The sequence below is a fragment of the Ailuropoda melanoleuca genome, chromosome 12 (genome assembly GCF_002007445.2).
Source record: "Ailuropoda melanoleuca isolate Jingjing chromosome 12, ASM200744v2, whole genome shotgun sequence".
Lineage (NCBI taxonomy): Eukaryota > Metazoa > Chordata > Mammalia > Carnivora > Ursidae > Ailuropoda > Ailuropoda melanoleuca.
The window spans coordinates 55,560,080-55,584,708 of record NC_048229.1 but is presented as its reverse complement, the minus strand read 5'-3'; the positions used below and the strand labels follow the sequence as shown (position 1 = coordinate 55,584,708).

The 24,629-nt window shown below is 50.6% G+C and overlaps 1 protein-coding gene across 5 annotated transcripts in view; it reads right to left on the bottom strand.

The window, feature by feature from the left end:
- Nucleotides 1-1,111: 1,111 nt before the first annotated feature.
- USB1 (U6 snRNA biogenesis phosphodiesterase 1) overlaps nt 1,112-24,629 on the bottom strand; it is a 24,916-nt gene continuing 1,398 nt past the window's right edge. Inside the window, exons 2-8 of one of the 5 annotated variants that reach the window (XM_019795814.2) lie at nt 23,958-24,124; nt 21,993-22,176; nt 15,358-15,411; nt 14,317-14,422; nt 12,770-12,853; nt 7,292-7,391; nt 1,112-1,839 (exon numbers count right to left, since the gene is read on the bottom strand). In XM_019795814.2, the coding sequence (XP_019651373.1) occupies nt 1,817-1,839; nt 7,292-7,391; nt 12,770-12,853; nt 14,317-14,422; nt 15,358-15,411; nt 21,993-22,176; nt 23,958-24,124 (718 nt within the window). In that variant the 3' untranslated portion in view covers nt 1,112-1,816. Of the gene's footprint in view, nt 1,840-7,291; nt 7,392-10,651; nt 11,766-12,769; nt 12,854-14,316; nt 14,496-15,357; nt 15,412-21,992; nt 22,177-23,957; nt 24,125-24,629 lie in introns of those variants that run through there. The other 4 variants (XR_004629154.1, XM_019795894.2, XM_002912272.4 and 1 more) reach the window with 4 other exon arrangements.

The window sequence follows — 24,629 nt, the reverse complement described above, 5'->3', positions numbered from 1 at the left end:
TCCCAGCCCTCCTCCCCTTTCTCGCCTCTTAAAGGGCCAGTGCTCTCTGCGAGCGCTGGCCCCGGCGGGGGCCGGGGGCGGTACCTCGGCGGGAGGGCTTCTCGGTAGCAGGTGCCGGCGGTGGAGTCCGACCGGGCGGCCCTTTTACTCTTCCCAGAAGGAGGGAATCCTTCCCAGCCCGCCCCCGTCACCCCCTCCTTGCTTGTGGAGAGCAAATTTGACACCCCCCCTTCCTAGCAACCCCCTAGGGAGGGAGGGAGCAAGGAGGAAGAAAGACTGTTCTTTCTCCCACCTGGCGGGTGTGATACTAAGGCAGCGGAAGGCAGGAAGGGGGCCTGAGGAAAGAGGGACCCAAGTGTCCTGTCTTAGGGGAAAAGAAAGATAAAAATCTAGCGGCTTGTTGGCCCCAGGAGCCTTTTCAAAAGCCTCAGGGTGTCGTTGGTCCTTGAGTGGCCCTCCTCAGTCGCCCAGTGAGGTTGGGCAGCTTGCGTGGGCAAAAGCACAGGTTTCAGAGAGAGGTAGTTGCACTTTTCGTCACTTAACCTGCCGCCTCCAGGTCCTTATCTGGAATGTGGGGCAAAGGGCGGTTGAGGGTTAGGTATGCGCTGTCTCCACACTGTAACTGTCCAAGCAGAGGACACTGTTTTGTGCAAGTGAAATGTAACAATGCGGTTCCACCAGGTGATGGGCCAGTGGACAAAACTTCCACAGAGCGGAGCTGAAAGTGCTAGATTTAACCCTATCGCGGGAGCAGCTTAATATCCACCTGCAGGTATGCAGACGGCCTGGGGTGGCCAGGGGCCTTGGTCTAAAGTCCACAGAGGCTACGATTCCAGATCAAGGGCAGTGCTGGCCCTGCAGACTGGCTCCAGGGTCATGAGGTGACGACCTGGTGGGGAGACCAGCAGGGTGGAGACCTTCCCTCCTCTCTGCTACTTCCCAGCACTGGGAATGGGAACTTTCCTACCTGAGGGCGGGTTTCTCTAGAGTAAGCCCTGGGGTGGCCCAGCCCAACTGACCTCCCTGAAATGGGCAGAAATCCAGCTGAGCTTGGAAATGGCCTGTTCAGAGACCTGGAGGTAAAGAAAAAGACCACTGAGAAAGAAAAACAGAAGTTAAACTGGCAAGGATAGATTTTATTAAAAAACACTATTGCAGTAGGGGAAGAGAGATTCCAGTATAGAACTGGACCCAATTCCAAATAGCACCTGACTGAACAGGGGTGATTTACAGCCAAGAAGCAAGTGGAATGGGAGGTGGGAGGGTGGGGAGGGTGGGTTCTGACTGGAGGTGGACCAAGGAGATCAGATATCACCTGTTGGGGGGGCTAGTAGGGATGCCTAGCGTGATAAGATCTCAGGGTGGGAAATTCTGGATAAACTGATTTAGCAGGATTCTTGCTAAACTGGATTCTAGAAGGAAGTACACAGTAGGGCCTCCTTAGGAAGTTTCAGGGGATCCTGACTAAAGTTTGGTCAAGCAAAGAATCTTTGCCAGTCTCCCCCCTTGCTCAAGTGAAGAAAACAAATTCTTCTTTCCTCCGAACAACATAAGTCCATTCCCTATGTGGTCGCCTTTTAATCGTTTAGAACCTTGGTGACAGTAGATAATTGCTGTACGACACACAAGACCTTTAATAAGAGAGGAATACCTTGAAGATAAGTAGATGAACACTAGAGATGGAACCAATATGTGTACCCAACTTCATAGACCTTCAGAGGTCTACCAGAAGTCCTGGGACCTGTTGTCCTTCCTTGGCAGTGTGAGTTAGAATGGCAGTGAAACATTTCTTCATTCACCTCCAGAACCTTCCTGGTTATGGCAAAGATGTCCGGTAGACTGTCGGGGTTGAAGATGAAGTAGTTACTTCCGACCACTGGGCAAGTGCCCCCTTCTTTTTTTTTTTTTTTAAGATTTTATTTATTTGATAGAGAGAGACAGCCAGCGAGAGAGGGAACACAAGCAGGGGGAGTGGGAGAGGAAGAAGCAGGCTCCCAGAGGAGGAGCCTGATGTGGGGCTCGATCCCAGAACACCTGGATCACGCCCTGAGCCGAAGGCAGACGCTTAACGACTGCACTACCCATGCGCCCCGAGTGCCCCCTTCTGTACCCTGGGTCGTATAGAGGGCTCTGAAGTGATAGAGAATGGCTCGCTGGGTTCCTTGTAGTTGGCCAGTCACTGATTTGAGGCCCATGGTGATATTATCCAGGGACAAGGTGAATGGCTTCGGCAATGAATAGATGATTCTGTTGTAGAATCTAACTTCTTAATAGATTGGATTCCTAGGGATGGTACCCCAAAAAGTGGCAAACTTTCCCCCCAAAAGTCTCAAGGTCCTGGATAGAACAGAGGCCCAGTTCTGTGGCTTTTTTTTCCTACCTCACCTTCCCAAGAACGGAGATCACCTGCAAGAGACTGTGGGATGTCGTGAATACCTCTTGTTCTTATAGTGAGAGTTGAGTGACCCTGAAGGAGGGGGTGGTTGTTTTAGGGATAATTTAAGAACGCAAGAAGATTGCAGGAGATAGAGTCAGATGAAGAGATTTGGTAAGATTGACGAGGTAGCAAGAGCTGGTCCAGTTGGCAGGGAACAGCCAAGAAGCGTGGGCTCCCCAGACAAAGTCACAACCATTGGGAATTAGCCAGGGGTCATAGAAATAACCATCTGGTGGCGGAGGATAACTAAAGAATGCTAATTGTGAGGATGGGGGAAAGCCGTGTCTGGAGGTGGTTTCTGCGTGGTTGGGCCGGGTCTGAGAAACGAGGTAGGAGGTGCTGCCCATGGGGACATTTTCATTCCTGTGAGGGATCTCCAGGGAACCCTGTAGTGGCTTGGGGCTTTTATGTTGGATTTAGTGCTGGTTAGGTAAGTGTATCGATAAATGCTCATTCTCAGAAAAAGGCCTGTGGTAAAATTATAATGGAAAAGACGTGACCCTTGTGAGGAGAGACTGGAATAGGTGCGGGGTTTTCTCGAAGGGGGTGATTACCTGGGCTAAAATGGTGGAGGGGGAGCTGCTTTCCTTCCTTGCTGCACCTTTGTGGTTTTTCCAGGCTTATGTTTCTGGCCGTTGAGGCTAGGGGCAACTGCTTGATCCAAATAAAAGCCAGAGTCCAGACTACCATTTGTCTACTGTGTCCTGCATTCTGTCCTCTCCCATGTGAGTCGTGTTGTGTAAACCACACATGACTCAAGAGATGAACTTGGGGACTGTGGAGCAACCATCTTGGTGTTTCCAAAGTCCACCCCAATGGCTTAAATATCCAGCTTTCCCCATCCAGTTCTTTCTCAGTCTGAAGCTACCATCGGGCCATGATTATGATTACGATTTCCTGAGGAGTTGTCCTAAAATAGTGTTCTCTGTCTCTCAAGGGAAGGTGAATAATCCCACCAGGGGCCTAGGCCCTCAAAGCAGGATGCGAGGGCATAGTCCCAAGGCTTGGAAACTGCTTGGATTTCTGGGGTGGGCACAGAGGAGGCTGCTGATATAGCGTACTTTTCAGTCAATCTGCTTCTTTAGGTCGAGTCTGAATTTTTTGTGCTGTGTCCCTCAGTTTTTACCATAGTAATCTACTGGGATAATAATAGTGCCTCTGAAAGTTCTACGATTTGGGGTCTATATTTGACTGGGGGACTGGTTGCTGTCAAGGATCCTCTTGTTTTACGTACCCAAGTCACATTCTACCTCAAAGGCATAGCAGCTATCAGTATATATGTTAACCTTTATTCCTTCTGCTCTTAATGCAAGCCCAAGTAAAAGCAATTAACTCGGCAGCCAGGGCTGATTTGACATTTGGCAGGGCTCGATATTCTAGAGGTTTACGTTGATCAGTGATGGCATATCCAGCCTAGAAGGCTCTATCCTCCTTCCAGAGGTAGGAGCCATTGAAAGGAAGAGTGAGGTCAGTGTGTGTGGGGGGGGGCAGTGAAGGATGGGGGGTTCTGATGAATCTAGCCTAGGACAGGATGGTGGTTAAGGACACAATGGTGGGGCATCCCATTAGTGGGTAAGGGAAGCCAGGTGGCAGGGTTTTGACGGTGACATATGGTGATGTGAGAGGGAGAGAGTCAGATTTCATGAGAGGTGAGTCAAGATGCAGAAAAGTACTATGTGTTTTCATCAAGCAATAGGGTCTGTGCAGCGGAGGAACAAGTATGTCAAGCAGATGACCTAAAGCTAAATCGGAGGCAGCTAGGACAAGTTTGGTGGTTGTAGCCCTGGCTCATGGGCAAGGGGGATTATGCCTAAGCCACAGGGCTGAGATCTTTGGTGACCATTATGCTTCTGGGATAACACTCTCAGAGCGTGACCCTTGTGTTCATGCACAAAGAAAAAGGCAGGAAGTAATTGATCAGTCTAAGGATAGGAAGTGAAAGTGCAGAGAGAGCCCTTAAGATTCTCAAAAGCATCTTTGAGATCTTGGGGCCCCTGACTCCCGGGTCTAGGGATGCCTCCTTAGTCATGGCACAGAGGGGTGAGGCCACAGAGAACATAGGTCTATCCACATCCTACAATATCCTCCAAGACCCCAAATACCTATCAGTTGTCATCTTCTTTCAGGGAGCGGAACATGTCAAATAGGGGAGCCTTGGTCTGTGAAGATAGTTTTACGTGCAGCTGAAGTACGTGACCCAAAAATCAGACACAGAGAGCATAGCTGAATTTTTGTCTCTGGCCACTTTGTGGCCCTTTCTTGCTAATGCCCTCGGAAGGTAGTCAGTGTCCAGGAGGAGTGTCATAACTGTCAGAACATAGAAGGAGGTCATCTACGTATGGGATTAAAGTGGAGTCCCCTGGGAATTTTAAGTCCCTCAGACTGGCATTTAGGGTGCATGGGAAGTGTGTCGTAGGGGCCTCAGTGAAGCCTGGGGGACAGCAGTGCAGGTATATTGATGGCTATCCCAGGTGGGATTCCTTATGAAGAGGAATTCTACACAAGGCAGAACACAAACTGAGGGCTGTGAGGTACTGGGGGTTGGAAGGAGTGGCAGACAGGATAGTGTTAGGGTTAGGTGCCAAGGCACAACTGGACTAACAATTTTATTGACAGATTCTCAGATCTGGGGCTGATGTTTTTGCCCATTTGGGTTTTTTAGTGGCCAAAATGGGCATATTGCATGGATTAGAAGTGGGGATTAGAAGTTTTTTGTCCGATAAACCTTGGATTGACGAATGGGGCCCCTCAAATCCTTCTGGCTTTAAGTGATCCTGAGGAATCCTGGGGAGGGGCACGGACACGTCTATTTCTACTGTAGGGGTTCTGTATCTATATGCATCCATATCAGTGGAGTTTTTCTTGGTCCATAAAGAAGAGGGAATCCTGTCTAATAGTGGATTTAAATATTCAGTGAGGAAGGTGTTAGTTGAAGGGGTCAGAGGACCCCAGGGAAGTCAGACAGAGCCGTTGAGGGAGGTAGACGCGAAGGGGAGGAGTCAGAGACCTATAGAAGGGGTCTTTCCAGGGCAGGATGAACTCTTATCTCCTACTCATGAGAACATTCCCTCCGAACAGGCTTCCGGGTTGGCAGAACTGGTAAGGAAGCTGTGCTGAGCTTCAGGAGGTCCCATGGAAATATTAAGGGGTGGAGACATAGGCAGGCAGATCATGAGGTAAATGATCAAAACTCGCCACTGGGAAAGTTCGGTGATTTGAGGAAGGGGGGCAGGAAACAAGGTGGGGTTAAGGATAGAACGTGTTGTCCTGGTGTCAGCAAGAGCATGGTGGGGTGCCCTTGAACATGTAGGGTTATTTCCCCTTGTGAGTTTGGTGGGAATTGAGGGCACTGGACACTTACTTCCCAGAAGGAGAGTCAAGAATTTTCTGGTGAGGACGGGACTCAGGTTTTCTCCCCCCTCTTGAGGCCTGGCACTCCCAAGCCCAGCATCCTTCTTTCTTACCATTTCAGCAAGTGTCTAGATCAATGAAGACCATGATTTTGGAATTTGCCACAGATGAAAATTCTCAGGTCCTCCTAGCTGTTCTCACTGCAATGCCATCAGCTTGCATTCTGTATTCCCAATGGTTTTGAAATACCATCTTCGTAACGCCGGGCTAATGTCTGGCGCTTAGACATGTCTGCATTTTGCCAGTTAATATTATTTCTCTGGAATGTGTCAGGGAGCTCCGGTCTGAGACCATTTCCAAAGCTGTGGCTGTTTGAAGGGTGAGTTTCAGTCCCGAGAGCTTCTTCCTGTTATCTCTAATTGATGGTGACCATCACATTTCATCTTTGTTTATAATTTTGAATACGTGACCAATCAATTTTGGGGAGAGAGACCTGAGGGATGACTTCTAGTCATTTTTTTTGTCTTACTTCCCTCATTTTCTAATGGGAGTTAGGGGTAGTCTGATACCCTCAAGGGCCTTCAGGTATGGTGCTCCTTTGGCCTTTCCAAACCGAAGGGAGGCATCCCCAAGGCCAAACCATAGGTGGAGAAGTGGATCTAAATAGGGAATCTGGAGACCATGCTCCCAGAACAATCCTAAAGTAGCCAATAAATCTTTTCCTTTTCTTTCGGGAGTCAGGAAAGTCCTCAACGATGACGTGTTAATTCTGACTGACACCAAGGTTTAAATGGTGTCTCTTCCATCAGCCTGGCTTGAGAACAGGTAGGGGTCATACCCTGGGCCTCATCTGCAAGAGATGGGAGTTGAGGGGCTGGGCGTGGTGTTGGTGAAGGACATTTTGGGAGAGAGGGATGGATATGAAGGAGAACTGCGAGGGAGGGGAAAATGGGGCGCTGTGATGGGTTCTAGGGGGTTTACTGGATCAGAGCAGATTCTCTGAAGATATTGTTAAAGAACTTCTGTAGTTTGAATGAGGTGTTAATCATTTAGTTGCTTTTTGGCTTCTTCATACCAAGTGAACAAAGCAGAACATTGTGCCTCAGAGAATTTTGTTCCTTTTGCCTGAGGGCTCCCCTGAGGTGGACTAATTTGGGCATATCCCAAGAGCCCCCCAGGGGGCCCACTGTAAAGAGAGTTTTTAGTGAAGTTTTGCTAATGAGAAAGAAAGTGGACAGCATTTGGCCATAGATGGATATAGTCAGCAGGACTTGGAGGAGAGCTTTCAGTCGGCGGTAATGCTCCCATGTTCTTAACTAACGGTACCTTTACACTTAGGAACAAAAATACCTGGGATTCTAACCCAGCCTCTGTTCCTTACAGAGACTAGCCTCTTTGAATCAGAAAAGCCTAGGACCCACCTAGCCTCTGTTTACCCGGGACTGACTCTGACCCAGCTTCTAAAGTATACTCAGAATCCTTAAGAATCGAAATTGTCCTCACCATGTTCCAGAGGACGTTTATTCAGCGCAGTGGGCTCCGGAGTCCGATTATCATGGGATATCCAAGCCAGTGCACAGACTTCAGGTGCACACCACAAAGCCTGGTTGTCCCATTTGTGAGTCCGATGGTGGTTCCAGTTCAGATCCGGGTCACGACACCAAAAACCGTTAAGGAGAAACAGAGTCGGAGAGAAGTTAAAGCAGTGAGGATAGATTTTACCGAAAAAAAACTGTTGCAATAGGGGAAGAGACTCCAGTATAGACCTGGGCTCAATTCCCAATACAACCAGAACATGGGGGAATTTCTAGCCAAGGAGCTGGGTGGGGGTGAGGAGGGCATTGGTGGATGGGAAATCACTAAAAGGAGACGTTAAGTCTGGGGTGGGCTCTGGTTGAGGCAGGCCAGGGCGATCGGGTATCACCTCGGGGGTAGTGGGGATGGGAAGTTTGATCAGATTATCGGGGTCGGGGATTTCTCGCTACACTGATTAAGCAGGTTTCTTGCTAAAACTAGATTCTAGCAGCAAGTACCCAGAAGGGCCTTGGTTCTTCAGGGAAACGGTTGGGACGATTTTATCCATTTCTACTACCTTACCTGTGGGACCCCTCACTTGAGAAATAGATTTCTAAATTTTTTTTTAAAAATCAAAGAATAGTTGACAGCAGAGTGTTATTATTATCTTCCGGTGTACGACACAGTGATTCAACAATTCTTTACATATACTATGCTCACCATGGTAAGCGTGGTAGATTTCTAAATTTTTTACTGTGCAATGTATAGTGGTTGTTGGAAATGGACGACCAGGTTATCTTGGTTTAACTGAATGCATTGCAATCTTTCACAATATTTATTGTCAATCAGTCAATTTAAAAAGGATTTGAGGGGTGCCTGGCTGGCTCAGTCGGTAGAGCATGGGACTCAGGGTTGTTAGTTCAAGCCCCACATTGGGTGTAGAGATTACTTTTAAAAAATCTTAAAAAAATAAAAAATAAGTGAACAAAAGAGTTTGACTTCAGGAGGTTTTTAGTCAAGAGAGGGACCCAGGAACCGTGAGTAATGCTTTTAGAGGCCTGTGGTCAGCTTGGTAATTACTTTCTCTCTGTTGGAGGTTCCTCTCCTGGGGTAAATCCTATTTAAAGAGGAGGCATCCCTGTGACCCAAACTCGAAGCTCCCAGTATTTGGGTTCTGGCCCCAGCAGGCTCCTCTGGGCTCCCAGGTGGGTTTGTACACCCATCCATCACAGGAGTCAGTAGCTCTGCGGGGTCTGGCCAGCACCCAAGGCTTGAGGAGACTGGCAAGACAGCCGCTGTGGGCCCGAGCCTTCCGTCAGCCAGCATTAAAACTTACCCACATTTCGCTAATATCATTTCATTTAGAACCTCCCCCCAGCCCACACCTCTTGTTTTCTTGGAGGCTTTTGGAATCAAAACACAGATGTGTGGTTTCATAGGCCAACTTTACTCTGAGCCCCTGAGGTGTTTTGAGGGGTTGTACAAGCAGGTGGGGATTAGAAGCCAGGCCTGGGGTGGGGTGCGCTGCCTCAGCACTGATTTACTGGGCAATCTGGAGCAAGTTGTTTCCCCTCTTCTGGTTTGCCTCTTCATTGGTAAAAGGAGGGTTCTGGCTCAGGTAGGGGCCGAGGTCCCTCGTAAAGGCCAGGCGCTGTGGGTCGGAACCAGGCCCAGGGCCCCCACCCCCATCCTTGCCGGCCATCCCCCCACCCCACCCTGATGGGCCCCTCAGGCTCCTGGTACCAAGACAAGGAATAAACCAACAAGCCGAGGTAATTTCCCTCTTCCTTGGAAACAAAGCTGGGGTGGTCTGGAGAGGCGTGTGCAGGGAGAGCCAAGAGTGCCAGGTGGAAAGGGGCCAAGGAGGCCTCGATCACTTCCCTGCCCGGCAGGGAACATCTGAGGACACCCAGGCCAGATGTGCTGATTTTGCGCTCTCTTTAGTGTGATAAAATCCCCACAGGAGCATCTCTCTATTCCGAGCCAAGCCTGCCAAGGGGTGGACCCCAGCCTGTGCTGGTCTTGTCTTCTGTCTTCGGATCACATCTCCTCTTATGGAAGAGCCCCAGCTGCTTCTGCACTGTCAGCGGAGCGCTGGGGAGCGGGCGGCTCCAGCTCCCGGCTCCAGAGGCACACTCCACATCTGGGCTCCCGCCAAGGCCCTGCCGCCCAGCCTCCTGCGGCCCAGCCTGCCCACTCTCCCCCCTCAGCGACTCTCCAGCTTCCTTCCTCTATCACCACCTGCCATTCCCCACTGAAGAGCCCCTTATTGATCTTGGCCCATTTCTTAAAGTTGCCACACTGTAATTCCATCCGGGCCACATCCTCCCCTGAGACTGGCCCAGCCAGTCCTCCTGGGTTTGTTAATGGTGGTGGTGCCCTCCTAGAAAATCGGGTGGTCTGAGCCTACGAAGCCAGCCTTGGTGGAGGCTGGCTTCCATGCTGAGGTTGGAACCTGCAGAGTACTGGGTGACCTTGCTTGCACTTCCCAGTGTGAGAAGTGCAAAGTGGGGATGGGGCTGCTTCTCCACAAGCCCTGCCTGCCCCCCTCGCTGTAAGCATTTGACACAGAGCTGGTGGCCCTACATGCTGGCTGCACAGCACACTTGCTGTGTTCCTTGCATGCCAGGAAGGAGGCCAGGCTTCCTCTCCCTTTCCAGTGTGACCTGAAAATCCATAAGAACTGACTCCCCTGCTGGAGTTGCATCAGCAGATCAGCGCAGTGCAGTTGGGGAACCAGGCACAGAATGTGATTTCCTGTCTTTGGGCAGTGATTGGGAGCCTGCCTCAGAGAGCGCAGAGGAGCAGGAGGCAGAGTGGGAGCTAGAGCGACAACACGTCCCCTTTCCTCAGGCCTGGGGTGAGGCGGGAGAGAGCTGTCCTGACCAGGAGCCCCAGGGCAGGACTGAGGTCAGGGTGGACCAGAGATAAGATATTTAAGCTGTTCTTCTGCACAAGTGCAATACTCATTCCTCCCCAGTTTACTTTTCACGGGGGGGGGGGGGGGGGGGGTTTNTGGGAGGACAGATGAGATGGTTCTAGAAAGAGCTCTGAACATATTATAGCAGCATCAGGTCTGAATGTCTTTGCTTACACCGTTGAGGGGTCAGGGTGCCCCCCCACAGGCCCCGCCCTGGGCTAGAGGTGGTCTGTGCCACTTGTCTGGGTGCAGGCCTGGCAGCCGGGTGACCCCACCATCAGTTTACTGAGGCACCATCAGTGCCTCTCACGGCCACCTCAGAAGCCATAACAGGGACTCCCACAAGGCACTTGAGGCACACAGGAGAAGGTGCAGGCCGAGGACAGTCATCCTGTCACCTAGCTGAACAGAAGCAGTCCCAAACAAAATCCAATATTAACAATGCAATTTTTATTTGAACATAGTTGAAAACTATAACATAAAAATATCTCTTTCTCTATCACCAGAGATGCAGATGACAAGGGGAGAGCACTGGTCTTTCGCTCTGGTGAAGGCCTAACAGAAAATAAAAGACCTGGGCGCCCCCTGGCCCTTCCTCCAAGCTCCCCTCAGAATGCCTGCGGCCCACGGCAGGCGGCTAGAGGCAGCAGGCAGCTAGAGGCAGCGCAGAGAACTTGGGGGGAGGCCTTGCCCCTCCGCCTCTTTGGGAAAGCCGATGAGAAGCCAGAGGTCACACAGCGTTGGAGGCGGGGCTCAGAGCCACCAGCCAGTCCAGAATAAAACATCTGCTGCGGCTCCCCAGGCTCCCCAGGCACCTGGCGGGGGCGAGTGGGAAGCAGGGCTGGAGCAAACTGATACTGAAGCCAGATGAGCGCTCTGCACCTTGGCCCTGAGATGGCCTTCGCGGGCACCGGGGTGGGGGGGGGCCCAAATAAACAAATAAAGTGATGTGCTTCAGGGAGGGAGGGTGACAGACCCATTAAAGCACTGTATGTCCAGCACGAGTGGGGGAGAGCCAGGGCCTGAGGGTTTTAAGAACCCTGATGGAGGCCAATGGCCTCCAAATGCAGACAGCTGGTGGGGAAAGGGTGTGGGGGAGAGGTCGTTCATTGGAGGGGCCACAGTGGGGGTGCCGGCTGAGTTGGGTGGGCTCACCGGGTGACCCTGACTTTCTTTTGTGCGTGGCAGGACCACAGACCACAGACCACAGACCTCGAACTAGGAAGCCCAGGCTGCCCTCTACTGGCGATTCCTGACAACAACCACACACAGCAGGGCCGGACCTGCAACCCAAACCGGCCAGGAGCAAACCAGCCCCCAGGGACATCGGACAGTGGCTGCCCTCCAGACCAGGCCTCCCCACAGCGTGGAGCAGGCTCCTCCATCTACACCTGGTCTGCAGAGGGGCCTGGGACGAGGGTCTCTGGTGCTCATTTCAAAGGCATCGAGAAGAATTTGTTCCCAGACTTGCAGCGGACCTGCTCAGCGTGCGCACGCAGCACCATTTCGGGGTCTTCAAACTCATCCACAATGTTCTTCCACCAGGAGCCGAGAAAGGACAGTCGCATTAGGGGAATCAGGGACCCAGAGGGCACAGAGAACAAGACCAGCCTACTCAAACCCTTCAGGGGTGAGGCACCGTGCGCTTAGGTGTCTTGTCTCATCAGCTCTGCAATCTGGTGAGGTAAGTCCTAGCATCCCAACTTTGCAGAGGAGGAAATGGATGCTCAGAACCCGATAAAACTGGGTTGGGGATCGGGTCCGCTGGAGCCCGAAACCAGGGCTCTGTGCCCTCACAGCACGATTAGGCCAAGAGCAGAAGTGGCTGCTTGCTGATGGCCCAGGGGGTCTATCCTGCCTGCACACGATTGCTTGGCTTGCAACATGTTTAAAAAAAAATACACATTAGTGCCAACGTTTGAAAATGAGAAATTGCACATAAAAATCTGGATTTCTGGTCTCCCTTGAAAAACACAAGTGCTAGTGACACTAGGCCCACATTCCTACACAGCAGCATTCCCCACTGTCTCCTCTCCCAGCGGTGGAGGAGCAGCAGACCCTCCGAAGGCACTGACGGGAAAGTGAAACGTCTCACCCACTTATCAGAACAGGAAGGCTACAGGCCTTACGCCTGGCACATTTCACTCATTTCCAGCACCCGTCAGGCCCTGGTAGGCACCTGAGCCTTTGACCTCTGCTCGAGGGGCTAGGACTTCAGGAGAGGCTTACAGCATTCTCTCAGATCAGTGGTGTAGGGCAGTGCTTCTCAAATTTTAACATGCACGCAAATCCCTAGAGATCTTGTTAAAATGCAATTCTGATTTCTTAGGTCTGGGTTGGAGCCAGAGTCTGGATTGCGAATAAGCTCCCGGGAGTTGCAGCCATGGGACTGCCCTTTGAGCAAGGTAAGTGATGGGGGTCTCCTCCCCCAGATTCTGGTTTGCACGCATAATCCTCAGGGCCTGCTGCCAACCCTCCCACTCCCCAGCACGCGGCTGTCACTCCTGGCTTTCGGCACCCTCTGTGCTCCCACACCGTGAATTCACCTGTAGTTCCCGCAGGCACCGTCCTTCTAGCTGGAGACGCGCGTCACCCACACACCAGGCCAGACTGACGTGGAATGAAGGGTCCTGCGGGGGAACATCAGGGAGGCAGGCGGTTACCTGGATGCCTTGGCAGGTCCAGACGTGACAGAGGGTCTCTAACGGTATCCCTGTTGGACCCCTGGCCTGCTCCATGAGAGACTAGACCTCAGTGCTGATCAGTGTTGATCCCAAGCACCCTCTGCAGACAGATAAAATAGCTCTGAATTGGCCCTGGCTATGGACTGAATTTTGTCTGCAAACCACCCCCCCACCCCGAACCTGCCGAATGCCTATGTTGAAGCCTCAACTCCCAATGCAGTGGTATTTGGAGATGGGGCCTCTGGGAGATAATTAGGTTTAGATGAGCTTATCAAAGTGGGGCCCTCATGGTGGGATTCATGCCTGTATAAGGAACGGCAGAAAGCTGGCTTCCTCTCTTTCCACCGTGTGAGGACACAGTGAGAAGACCACTGTCTGCAAGTCAGAAAGAGAGTCTGCACCAGAAACGGACCATGATGGCACCTTGATCTTGAACTTCTAGGCTCCAGAATTGTGAGAAAAGAAATTTCTGTTGTTTAAAGCACTCCATCTTGGGTATTTTTTACGGCGGTCTCAGCTGACGAAGTCCCGCTTCCAGAGGCTTTCCCTTACACAGTCATTAAATCTGGGACGTGGATGAGAACACGGGCTACAACTCTATTTTCTGATCTAGAACATTTCAATAGATGACATACTTTCTAAGATGAAATGAACAAAACCCAAAATGTCTAAAATTATGAGTAATAATCTCCACTGAAACTCATACTCCTATGCCTCAGCAAGGTTTTAAAAAGAATACAACAGGGGCGCCTGGGTGGCACAGCGGTTAAGCGTCTGCCTTCGGCTCAGGGTGTGATCCCGGTGTTCCGGGATCGAGCCCCACATCAGGCTCCTCCGCTGTGAGCCTGCTTCTTCCTCTCCCACTCCCCCTGCTTGTGTTCCCTCTCTCGCTGGCTGTTTCTATCTCTGTTGAATAAATAAATAAAATCTTTAAAAAAAATAAAATAAAATAAAATAAAAATAAAAAGAATACAACAAGCAAAACCAAGGGCCCTTTAAGGACCTGATACTCGGTTTGGAGTCAGATACCCTTGGAGGGCATGGGGTGGGGCGAGGTGCAGGAAGGTACCGAAAGCTACCGCTCTTCCTGGTGTGCCAATTTCACTAAAAAAAATTTGAGAGAACTACTACTTCTTAAAAAGAGATGAACATGGATCCATACGGAGCAGAATGGATAAATGTGCAAATTGAAGATAAAACGAGATTTCTATGAAGCGTCAGACTTCTGATGGGCTGCATCTGACTACACCATGAGGCCCCTCTACTCCCCTCTCTCTCCTGGACACGTGTGTCCTTCATGGGGGCAAGTTCTGGAGGGCTCTTCAGTTTGCCTCTAACAAGGGCTTCTTCGAGGATGGTCTGACTCCACTTTTAGGCGGGCCAGCAGAGAGGAAGAGGCTGCTTGTTACCTGGTAGAAAGTGGTGAGGTCAAATTCCTCCATGACTCTGTCTACCTCCGAGACCAGGTCCAGGAACTGGGCGTGCCCGGAGGTGACCTCGAGCCCAACAAAGGTCCTGGGGGAGGGAAGGCAGAAGTGGAGACAACAAGGGCATGAGCCGCAGCCCGTGCGAACCTACGCCATCCACGCTGGGGGCAGGGGAGGAGACAGGAAGCAGTCAGGTCAACCGTGGGCTCTCGCCCCCTCTCCTGGTTGCCTTGCTTGCCCACCCTCTGAGCTGGCTCTTTCCTCTGTCCCTAAACCTTCCTTCCCCAGCTCTAACCACACATCTCTCCTCCTTCCCGCGGGCTCACGGCCCTTGAGGAACTCCTTCATCTGCCCCTGCCATGTGTCTACAACCCCCAAGCTTCTGCAGCCCTGCTCTCCAGCGTCACATTGCTCCCGAGTCTGGACCGTTTCTCTTGGGGATGGGGCTCTCGGGCACCACCTACCCTCCCCTCAGCTCTCAGGCATGCTCTCGTCATCTTTAAAAACCCTCTTCAGCCAGACACCCTCCCGGTCTCAGTGAAACTTATTAGATGACTTGTCTACTGTCACTATCTTTAATCCTTCACCTCTCAGCTTCAACCCACTCCACCACTTCTGGAACATGCTGGGCTCTTTTGCATCTCATGGCTGCCCAGTGATGGACGTATCAAGGGCAGGCATGTGACGGCGTGGAAATGAGAGGTCACGGAGGTGATGGTATCAGCTAGACATTCAACTGGGGACGGAGCTGGGCAGGGGTCCATGTTTTCTTCCAGTGGCAGGTTTTTGTTCACTTTACCAAGATGTTTTTCTCTACCTCTGCCTCCCTCCCCCCACGTCCCTCTAGTTATTTTTCTTAATGAAAGGTTCAGATTTGGGAACAGCTGCTTCTGTAGTCACAGAGTTGGTTAAAACACAAACAAAGAAAAAACTGGGGCAGACAAGGCCAGAAGCAAAGCACCCTTTCAGTCTTTACTTCAAAGAATCTTCTGGAAGCAGGTGGGGGCAGACGGGGAGACCCACCTGGTTTTCTCTTGATTGGTATAAATCTTTACCCGGTTGGCAGTAAAGAAGAATCTGGAATTTAGAAGAGAAAAGACCACGTTTCAGTAAGAATAATAAGAAAAAAAAAATCCCCCAAAAGTCCATATTAAAAGGGAGGACTTTGAAAATACAGTTAACTCATTGCACACTTCATTTTGTTACCCTATTGTACAGGTGGTATAACTGAACCCTAAAATATTAGCGCTGGACAAGGCCTTACATAATCACCCAGTTGAAGTAACATATAGCTTCATTCAGATGCTAGCAAAAATTTTATTGATAGCAATTCATCCCAATGAACAATTTGAGACTATTTCAATTTTATTGACGGGAACTGAGAAAGTCTTATTCATCAAGGTGATAACAGATGAACAATTCCCATGTGCCAGGGGCTGAGCTGAGGGCCCTCCTCACATGAGCTGAGGGAATCCTCATGTGACTCTGTGATGTGGGCACTAGAACTATGCCCATTTTACAGACACGGAAGCTGAGGTGAGGTGAAGTTGAATTTGGTGGGCTACAATCTTAACCTCAGTCTGTCTGATTCCAAAGCCCTTGCTGTCACCTATGATGCTTTAATGAGGGGAAGTGGGTCTTTGTGGGTGTGGAAATGAGGCAGAAACACCTGCCCACTCACTACCCACCCATCCCTCAGATCAGTTACACAGGGCCCATCAAGTTCCTTCAGGTAAATGCCTTCATTCTGACTGGTTCTGGCTATGTTCTTTGAGACACTAGGAGATCTCAGGCGGGGGGTGGGGGTGGGGCGGCTTGTGGACCAACTTGGCAAATTGCATTGCAGGAAAGGATCAATGATGGCCTCTGGGCCACGGTTCCATATGACGGGACACCACACCCCAGCACACCAGGCAGAATCTCACAGCTTGTCCAGGGGCTCAGACTCCATGAATTTTTGGCTTCCCCGTCAGCCTTCAGCCTCCTAATGCATCCCTTTTAGGGAAAATGTTAAGGGATGACCGAACCAACAGGAGCTTGGTTAAGCATGGAGTTTACACGGAGCTCTGCTAGGGACCTGACAAACACCCTGAAGTGGACGTTGGAGGTTTGTGCCCAACTGTGAGGGTTAATCTTTTCTTTTTTTCCCCTCCAAAAAGTCTTTATTTTAGAGCAGTTTTAGGTTCACAATGAAGTTGAGAGAAAGATTTACCATATATGCCCTGCCCCCCCACATGCATAACCTGTGAGGGTTAATCTTATGCGTCAACTTGACTGGGCTGAAGGATCCGGAAAGGGCTGGTAAAACATTATCTCTGGGTGCATTCGTGAGGATGTTTCCGGAAAAGATTAGCATTTGAATTGATGAACAGAATAAAGCAAAGGGCCCTCCCCAGTGTGGGTGGGCATCACTCAATCCACTGAGGGCCTGGACAGAACAAAGAGGCAGAGGAAGGGCAAACTGGTGCTCCTGCTCTCTCTGCTTGAGCAGTGACATTCATCTTCTCCTGCCCTTGGACACTGGATGTTGACTTTCCTCGTCCTTAGGCTTTTAGGCTGTACCGGAACTTACACCATCAGTCATCTCCCCCTCCCCCAGTTCCCCCACCCCCTCCACCTCTGATTCTCAGGTTTTTGGACTCAGACTGAATGATACCACTGGCTTTCCTGGTTCCCCAGCTTGCGGATGACAGATTGTAGGATTTCTCAACTTTCATAATTGCGTGAGCCAATTCCTATAATAAATCTCTCTGTATCTCTTATCTCTGTCTCTGTCTCTATACTATTGGTTCTGTTTCTCTAGAGAACCCCAACAGATTTTTGGTACTGAGAGTGGTTCTAAACCAGGATTTAAGGTTGAGTTTTCTGAATTGGTTCTGGGGCTTCTGGAATTGGCTCTCTAATCTGATTAGAATCAAAGACACTGCTGACTCTATTTCTAGTAGTAAAGACAGCGCTGGTAGTCCACGTGGGAACCAATTATAGAGACGTCTAGGATATCTGCACTGCATAATCCCAGGCAACCATTTATTCGAAGGAGCTAAGCGACTGTATACTTTCAAACAATTTGGGGGAAACTATGGAACATAATAACATTGGCTGGTTGGTTGCTCCTAATGTCAATGGACAAAGTGGTAAAAGAAAAAGGTGAGCTCAGGGATTCGAATTCCCAACTCAAGAAGCACCGAGGACCTAGGAGACTCTAGGTGTGCCCTGAGGGAGACCCTCATGTCCTGTAGCGTCAGGGCTGTAACTGCAAAAACTCAAAGGCAGAACGGCATCCTGTCGGCTGAATTACACCAGCTGACCTCCTAGCTGTGCCGGGTGCTACAATTCAAGTTAAGTACACTGCCTGAGAAAGACTGGGATCCTTTGGAACGGGGACTCGTGGGAAACCCCGACGTGGCTGGGGCACCGAGCCCCTAAATTCTCACAAGGTTTCTTTCCCAGTGAAAGTGGCTCCCCCACCAACAGTGGTTTGGGCCTGGCCACCTCCATCTGAGGGGAGTCACCTGGCACTGTTGGAGGGCCGGGTAATGGCCTCCCCTGAAGCGTTACCCTGGAGGACAGCGAGTCTCTTCAGGACCCACCCCCCAACCTCTCTTTGCTTCTGTTTTTTTTAAAGCTGTTTTTTTTTTTACATCTTTTTTTAAAGATTTTTTTTTTTTTTTTTTTTTTTTTTTTTTNGAATGTGTACAAGCAGGGAGGAAGGGCAGCGTGAGAGGGAGAAGCAGGCTCCCGGCTGAGCAGAGACCCTGGAATCATGACCTGAGACAAAGCCAGACACACTTAACCGACTGAGCCACCCGGGCGCCTACCGTTTGCTTCTAGACCTATAACTGAAGTCCCAGCAGAGCCCTAAAGGTGAGGTTCAAAGCGTGACTCGTGAGATGTGCCATACTCCAAAGTGCTACCTGAGTTTTCTAATCTGCATGAGCAGAAATCCAGGGAACGTGTGTGGGAATGGATATTAAAGGTCTGGGATAATGGTGCAAGCATCGTATGGTCGGATCAGGCCGAATTTCCTGATACGGGCTCACTAAGCAGAGATCCAGCGTGAATGTTGCAGCTTGGGGAGTTAGGAGGGGGATCTCACAGTTTGCTGGGTTCATTGCCTGAAACGTGGACCAAGAGGTGGCTCCAGTAAGGGGGCTGGGAACACCCGAGCTGACAGGTGGGTGTAGTTACCATGGTAGACGGCAGGGTCTTGGGCAGGCCTAGTGCACTGGCTAATTGTCGTGGTGTTCCTAGAAGTGAGACAGGAAGCCTACTAAACTCTTACTTCATCTGTACAAGCAGAAACGTTCTAGGCCAAGTGAACAAAGTCTAACTCGAATCATAAAAAGAAAGTCATGGACCCTCAATTTCCAGACTTGAGCCAGTTTATGGACCTAAGACCCCTTGAATGAAGGGGACGCTGGGTCCCCTTGAGGAAGGACTGGTACACTACTAAAGTTTTAGAGTTCATCTTTTCCCCAGCCTTCTCAAAAGGGACCTATGGCCTTTTGCTGGGGTAATGGTGCATTAGAGAAAAGGAAATAATCAGGCCTTTTGGAAGCTATGGGACACTGGCTCTGAACTAATTCCAGGAGACCAAAACGTCACTGTCACCCTCTAGTCAGGTGGGGGCTCATGGAGGCCAGGTGACCAATGGAGTTTCAGCTCAGGTCTGTCTCAGTGGGCCCCTAACCCTGTGGTTATTCCTCCAGTCCTGAATGCATAATTGGAATACACACTCAGCAGAGGGCAGAATCCCCACATCGGTTCCCTGACCCGTGGAGCGAGGGTGATTGTGGTAGGAGAGCCAATTGGAAGCTACCGGAACTGCTTCTACTTAGGAAAGTAGTGAATCAGAAACAATACTCCATCCCTGGAGGGATCGCACAGATCAGTGTCACCACCAAGGACTTGAAAGGTGTGGGGATGGGGGTCCCCCCATCTCCACTCCACTGTATCTGGCCTGTGTGGAAATCAGACGATCTTGGAGAACGAAAGCAGGTTAGAATGGGCTTAACTGAGTGGCGACTGCAATTGCAGCTGCAAATGCAGATGCAGTTTTATTGCTCGAGCAAATCAACATGCCCCCTGGTTCCGGCATGCGGCTACTGATCTGGCAAATACATTTTTCTCCAGCCCCGTCCACGAGGCCCAGGGTCAGCGTGCTTTCCGCCGGCAAGGCCAGCAACACCCCTTCACGGCCCCGCCTCTCAGGTAGATCATCTCCGGCTCTATGCCATCACTTATTTCGCAGGGTCTCATCACCTTTTGCTTACACAAGACGTTACACTGGCCCCTGACATTGAAGGTGGCACTGTGGATCAGACCCAGTGAGCAGGAAGTAGCCACTACTCCAGACTTCACAGAACCCTAAGACACCAGCCAACCCCCCTTCTCCCAGGAATCTTGTATTGGAGGGCCGCTCTCCCATTTTGTGCTGAGGGAGGGCTCTCTACCCCGCTGCCCGGGGCTGCACAGCTGACCAGGCCTGGCCAGTCAGAACATAGCACTCACTCAGTTGCAGTGACAGAATCGAAGGTGCGCTGCCCACTCTTGGTCATAGGCTCAACCAGACGAACTTGAAGAGGCCACCCAGTCCGGCTTTCTCCAGGACACAGGGGAGGAAACACCATGCACCAGCAGGGGAGCGTCAGGGGGAGCCAGCCTGGTGATCTAGGAGCTGTTCTCCGGTCTCAGAGGGAGCAAGAGGATAAACTGCATCTGTGCTCCCCAGGGACCGTATCTCTAGTAATGGCCCGGGGGTGAAGTTTCCAGAGGTCCCAGTAAGGGACTTGTCCAGTCGAAGACCCACTGAAGGCAGAGGATCCCCGAGCTGTGGCTTCCCAGAGGTTTTGCTCCCGCACGGTCTTTGCAGCCCAGATGCATGCAGTGTGGTACTGAAGTCACGTGGCCCCAGACACGGCGGACATTCTACCTTCCCCCAGAGAACGGAGCTGGAATCAGGTAACTGAAACAGCCTCACGTAGAAGGGGAAAGGGTTTTGCTAACTGGACTCACAGACGGAGAACACGTTAGCCAAGTCAGACCAATCAAAGTCGTTCCTGTGACTTTTGCTGAAGCTATTAGAAAAGAGGGCTGGCTTCCCAGGCTGGTGGACTGGCACCCCCAAGTTGCCAATGGCCTTCTCTGCCTTTGTGAGAAGGAAGCCCACACAGGGAGAGGCAAAGCTAAGAGATGGTGAGAGTCAGCTGCCATTTTCTGGTCACCCCAATCCACTCATGCACGAAGCCAGCGTGACTTCTGTCTGAACTTTTTAGTTATACCAGCCTATGAATTCCCCCTCAGTTTAAGCCACTTTGGGTTGAATTTCGGGTGCCTGTGACCAAGGAAGTCCTGACTAACATACATATTGCTCAGGGGCGCCTGGGTGGCGCAGTCGTTAAGCGTCTGCCTTCGGCTCAGGGCGTGATCCCAGCGCTCTAGGATCGAGCCCCATGTCAGGCTCTTCCGCTGGGAGCCTGCTTCTTCCTCTCCCACTCCCCCTGCTTGTGTTCCTTCTCTGGCTGACTGTCTCTGTTAAATAAATAAAATCTTTTTAAAAAAAAACATACATATTGCTCAGTTAACTTGGTAATGTTGATAAAAAAAAAAAATGGGAGGGGAGGGGCGGGTGGGGACTGAGGTGGAGAGATAAGTTTTGGTCCCGATTCCCTGGCTGACTGAATTGAAACAAATCCTTCCCTCCTCTGGCCGTCAGAAGGGGCTGAACCGAATGGGCAGTTCCCTACCTGGGTGGAGTGCGTCTATGGAATTCCTGGGCCTGAGGCCTCCTGCACTGTGGGAGGGGGGCTTGCACTAGACTTCTGTTTTTCTCCTACACATCTACACATCCAGGCTTTTGTGTAACACCTCATTTGAAGCAAGGGCTCTGCAAATAAAACCACCACCTGGATGGATTCTTAGGCTTCTTCTGGAACCAACACTCAGAGGATACCTCTCTCCTCCTGCTCAATCATTCAATGAACATCCATTTTATGCCTATAGTCAGCAAAGCACCTGGAGAAGACACGTGAGGTATTCAGAGAGAAGTTGCATTCCTGGGTTTGCAGGCGCTTGGCTCCAAAGGGGAGATGGACCGGAAGGACTGGATATGAACAAAATGAGCACAAGGGTATACACTGCCCCAGCATGGAATGATGCCCCGGGATTGAGGAACTCTGCAGGAGATACCAAATCAGAGAGCCTCAAGGAAGGAGCAGGGCTTCTGTCTGGCCAAGTGTAGGAGGAAAGGCACTCTGATAGGAAGAAGAGATATGCAAAGTTGAGGAAGGAAAAGTTTTAGGCTGGCAGACCAAACCAGAGACAGTTCCCATCATTCGCCAAGCACCACGCCGAGGCCCGCATGACCTCGTTTCATTCTCCTAGGTCCCCCTGGAGGCGGCTACCGCTGCTCCCATGACCTGCCCACAGGTAAGGAGTCGAGGCTTCCAGAGCTTCTATGGCCTGTCCAAAGTCACACAAGATGGGGTATATGGCAGGTGGCTCCAGGGGATGTTCAGTGTTCTAACCTCTAGGTCTGGCCTGCTGGCTGGGGTAGCACACCCCACACATACACCCCCACAGTAGCTCAGGACAGGAAGAGGAGCCGAGGAGAGAAGAAGAGGGGGAGAGGAGAGGCCAAGGAAGCACCGGGCACTCACCGCTGGAAGGAGGCCACGCGGTCTTTCAGAGCCTGCACGAAGGGAAGGATCCAGTGATGCCGCAGCACCACGCTCTGGGACAGGCTGAGGTGGAACGCCTCCATCTGCACCAGCCGGGGCACGTATGTCTGGGCGTGGGGCAGCAACACGTCCAGCAGGCCCAGGAACTCCTCCCTGGTTTCATCTGGAGGAAGAGTGGATAGGGCGGGCCATTCGCTTAGCCAGGGCCGTGTGGCCGAATGAAGAATCCCAGAAGGCAGAGAAAGGTTTTCGTTACTCTGGATTTGGGGGGAAAATTACTTCGAGAGCAGCCTAGCTCTATGTATTTTAATATGATTTTATGGTTATAGAAGTAACACACATATGCTCATTGTAAAGAATTCAAGTAAAAAAAGGAACTATGCCAAGGAGAAAGCAGGGCCCCCTGAAATCCTTAAGAGCAGCGGTCTCCAAACTGCTGTGGTCACCAGGGCCATTAGTCAAACAAACTCGCACATATACCTGCAATAAACGTGTATTTATTTATAAATTACAAATGTGCAGCACATTACAAAAGTCTGTCCATTGTAAAATGTACACTCTCAGAACAAAGATTTTACTTTATTTATTTAAAGTTTATTTATTTATTTTTTAGTAATCTCCACACCCAATGTGGGGCTCGAACTCACAACTCTGAGATCGAGTCGTACGTTCTTCTGACTGAGCCAGCCAGGCGGCCCAAGAACAGAAACTTTAAAAAGATGAGATAATAAGATATATATAAAGAAGTTCTAATATTTTTCTTCCGGATGGATCACCTTGACTCTCCCCCAGGAGCCATACGCCCCACTTCCCGGGCCACCACCCTAGAGCTCAAGACTGTCAGAGTTGGATGCCTATCTCCCCAGCCTCTTCTCAGTGCAGATCCTAGTGTACATCTTATTTGTTGAAAAGATGACAGTGTACCATTCAAACTGTTCTTCCATTGGCTTTTTTCATGTAACACTACATGTTGGATTGTCTTCCTCTCAGTGCAGAGGGCAAGCTCATGATCACAGCTCCACAGAAATCCCCAATCACAAACAGCATTTCCTTGATCAGTCTCCTATTAGACTTTTAGGCTCTCCGGATAAACGTTTAGAAAGCTCCTAATTTTTCACAGAGACAAAGAACACTACAATGACCACCACTGTATGTTCACATCCTCCTCTTCTTTTTTAACCAAATGTGGGACTGGAGCTGCATGGGTAACAGTCTGCTCACACCCAGTGTGTTAGTTTGTCCCAGTGCCCTGGTGAGTGGGCAGTGTAGAGAATCATTCTCATTCTGTGGGTGGGGAAATGGAGGTTCTAAGAGTTGACCTGATCTAACACAAAATACTAAGAGCCACCACCTACCCTGTGTATTGTGTTAAGAGCCTGACAAAAATGATCTGATTTAATCTTCACAAAGTCCTAGGAGATATGGATTTCTATAATCCCCATTTTAGAGATAAGAAAACTGATGCTCTCAGAAGTCCAGTAACTTACTAAAGGGTGCCCAGAGTAGTGGGTAGTGAAGTGAGGTCTGACTCCAAAGCATGGGCATTTTTTGCCTGCCATTCACTCATGCGGGCTGGTGGGGGCAGGAGGGGGACCTGCCCCAGCACACCCAGGCCCCCCTTAGAAATAAACTGCCAGCTGTGGCTGCATTCTGGGATGGCCTTGACATTCTGCCCTAGACCCTCCCTTGGTCACCTCCTCATGAGTGGGAAAACATTATACCCAGGGTTAATAAAAAAAAAAAAGAAAGAAAGAAAAATTTCAGGCAATGAACTCTAAACTGAAAAAAAGTTTACAGAAAAATTCCCCAATTCTTGAAACTCGTTCTCTCTCTGCTAAGTCCATCCACGTCAGAGGTTTCTGGCTTGTTCCTCCTGGTTGGGGCCAGCTTCCTCCCATCAAGAAGCACCTATCAGTCTCAGCCACTTGCCCTTTAGTTACTCACATGGCACATAGACATGGGTGGCCCAGTTGCCCCGCTCATGGGGGAAGGTGCGCACCCGGCCCCCATGTTTTTCCCTGTCATCCTCAGGCTCCTCCTTGGTGTCTAGGAACATGTGCAGCACACTGTCAGGTACTGGCAACCTCTGGCTGGGAAGGGGGCTCTGGGCACTGCAAGAGAGAAAAAGGAAACGAGCACACTTAGCCTCCTGGCATTCTCTACCTCTGTACCTACAACAAAAGTCGTAACCCCTTATCCAGGGTGACTGTGCGCATCGATTTCCCACCAGGTGCTGGAGGCAGCTTCTAGATAACCACAAAGCTCTCTCCCCAGTACTGTCTCACTGGGGTCTCCCAACAGCCCCAGGAGGCCAACTTTAGGTGGGAGCATGGGAAACAACTGGGCAGGCAGGAGTGTGTGGTTCAGAGATCACATTTCCTCAACAGTGGACAAGCCTGAACTGGAGTAGCGCTTCCTAGCTTTGGGGTCTTGAGCAAGTCATGTGCACTCTGTGGGCCTCAGTCTCCTCATCTGTAAAGTGTATTTCCACCTGATAGACCTATTTTGAGATCAACAGAGATACTACTGCTTGAAAGGCACTCTTCAAAGCACCAGGCGTGGCACTGGAGAACTGAAGCTCCACGAAGTCAGACTTCGACCGTTTCGTTCACTTTC